General features: G+C 65.5%; 1 protein-coding gene across 1 annotated transcript in view; it reads left to right on the top strand.

Annotated features, from left to right (window-relative positions):
• The window catches only part of FEV (FEV transcription factor, ETS family member), a 3,886-nt gene extending 2,150 nt beyond the window's left edge, over positions 1–1,736 (top strand). The window contains exons 3-4 of the mRNA XM_007445837.1: positions 1,033–1,373; positions 1,491–1,736. Of these exons, the coding sequence (XP_007445899.1) occupies positions 1,033–1,373; positions 1,491–1,736 (587 nt within the window). The remainder of the gene's footprint in view (positions 1–1,032; positions 1,374–1,490) is intronic.
• The last annotated feature ends 658 nt before the right edge of the window (positions 1,737–2,394 follow it).

The raw sequence follows: 2,394 nt of genomic DNA on the forward strand, positions 1-2,394 counted from the left end.
AAAGGGTGTGTGTGTGGGGGGGAGGGCGGGTAATGCTATCAAGATTTTTCTCCAACTGTCTGATTGAGGCTCCAAGACAGAGAAGCAGGTGTTCTCTCTCACTACCCACTTACCCGGGAAAGCCTCCTGGCCGTTTTTAGCAACCCCCCAAATCCAGACGGGGCAGAAGAGTCTGGAGATTAGCCAAAGATGGGAGGAGGCAGGGAGCCAAGCAGAGAGGCTTCCCGGTCTCCTCTCCTCTTCTCAGAGCAGCTCATCACGCCCCCAGGGAACTACGCGACACCTTGGTACCCTGGGAATCCCGCCTGTTTCGAAAAAAGAGGCCGAACCGGAGTAGCCCCAGCACCAGACGCTGGCAAGGGTGGGGAGACTTCAGAGCCTGCCATTCCTCTCATGCTTAGGGAGCCACTGTGCCCATTCTTGTCTGATGTGGTACCTCGAGGAAGCCAGCCACCACCTCGTCTCCACCTCGGGCAGGGGGTCCAACTGTATGCCTTGTCCGGTGTCTGGGGTGATCCTGCTGCAGGCCTGCTTCTTCCCTCTGGATCTCTGGACGTGGTCCAGCTGGGATGTGGCAGTCTAACCACCTATGTAGGCTACCCTGTGCGGTTGTGCAGGCTCTGCACCGAGTAAGAGCACTAAGCTGAAGGGCTGACATCCCGCCTTTGCTCACCTCCGAGAGCGCTGTGCCTTGGAGCGCCTCTACCTCTACGCAGAGGAGGTGATGCTTCCCTTTCTCACCCCAGTTCTCACAAAGCTGTGCGCCCGCGGGGTTGCGTCCTCCTTAGTGGGAGACTCGTTTGCATTGTGCAAAAGCGCGGTACTGGCTAGGGACTGGCTTTGCTGATAGCCCCTCCCTGGCCAGCCGCTCCAGCTGTGCCCAGTTACACAGCTGGACGTGCCCTTTTCCTCCCTGATATCGGTCCCCACCCCCGACTCGGGGGTGGGAGGGAGGTCGTCTCCCACCTCACCTCTTCCCCGCCGCTAGCCTCCTTCATCCCGCCGGTGGCTGACTGCCCCGCTTCCCCACAGGCAGCGGCCAGATCCAGCTGTGGCAGTTTCTGCTGGAGCTGCTGGCTGACCGCGCGAACGCCGGCTGCATCGCGTGGGAGGGTGGCCACGGCGAGTTCAAGCTCACGGACCCAGACGAGGTGGCGCGGCGCTGGGGCGAGCGCAAGAGCAAGCCCAACATGAACTACGACAAGCTGAGCCGCGCGCTGCGCTACTACTACGACAAGAACATCATGAGCAAGGTGCACGGCAAGCGCTACGCCTACCGCTTCGACTTCCAGGGCCTGGCGCAGGCCTGCCAGCCGCCCCCCGCGCACGCTCACGCCGCCGCCGCCGCCGCCGCCGCCGCCGCCGCCGCCGCCGCCGCCGCCGCCGCCGCCGCCGCCGCCGCCGCCGCCGCCGCCGCCGCCGCCGCCGCCGCCGCCGCCGCCGCCGCCGCCGCCGCCGCCGCCGCCGCCGCCGCCGCCGCCGCCGCCCAGGAGGGCGCGCTCTACAAGCTGCCGCCCAGCCTGGCCCCACTGCCCTTCCCCGGCCTCTCCAAACTCAACCTCATGGCCGCCTCGGCCGGCGTCGCGCCCGCCGGCTTCTCCTACTGGCCGGGTCCGGGCCCCGCCGCCGCCGCCGCCGCCACCGCCGCGCTCTACCCCAGCCCCGGGTTGCAGCCCCCGTCCGGGCCCTTCGGCGCGGTGGCCGCCGCCTCGCACCTGGGGGGCCATTACCACTAGACGGGGCGGCCGGATGCCCCGTGGCCTCTCCCAGACGCCCAGAGCCTCGCTCAATCCCATCCACATCCCGGAGAGGAGCCGGCGCCTCCGCCGCCGTTCCTTCAACCTCAGATTTTACGCCGCCCGCTGCACCCAGCTCCGGGGGAAGGGGCCTGTAGTCGCCTCAATCTTCCTTTAACACCGGATTTGCCCCCCCCCCCGCCTCAGCCCGCAACCCCCGAGGGAGGGGGACTGTGCCTGCGTTTCCTCTAACCTTCTTCTAGACCTCAGATCCCTGAAAGGGGTTCTCGGGTCTCCCCTGATTTTTCCTCCCCTCCATCTGTACTTCCCTCTGGCTCCTGGAAGCCCCTCCATTATGACCCCTCTCTTATTCCAAATTTTCTCTCTCTCTCTCTCTCTTTTTTGTCCCCCACGGAGCTGCCCCGATTCCAGTATGGCCGAGGCCCACCTTCTCCTCCCCTGGCACCTCAGCGGGCTTGGTAAGGGCCGCGTCTCCCTTGACACTTCTAGGTAGCTTCCGGGCCCCCTTCCTCCCGCCCCCAACTTCCCACAGGACTGCCTTGTGTTTCTATTCCCTTCCAGACCTATTAAAGCTCCCAAGCTCCCCACTGCCTCTTCTCTCTGTTCTTAGATGCACCAAAACCTTGGGGCAGGGGGT

Source organism: Lipotes vexillifer, unplaced genomic scaffold (genome assembly GCF_000442215.2).
Source record: "Lipotes vexillifer unplaced genomic scaffold, Lipotes_vexillifer_v1.1 scaffold965, whole genome shotgun sequence".
Lineage (NCBI taxonomy): Eukaryota > Metazoa > Chordata > Mammalia > Artiodactyla > Lipotidae > Lipotes > Lipotes vexillifer.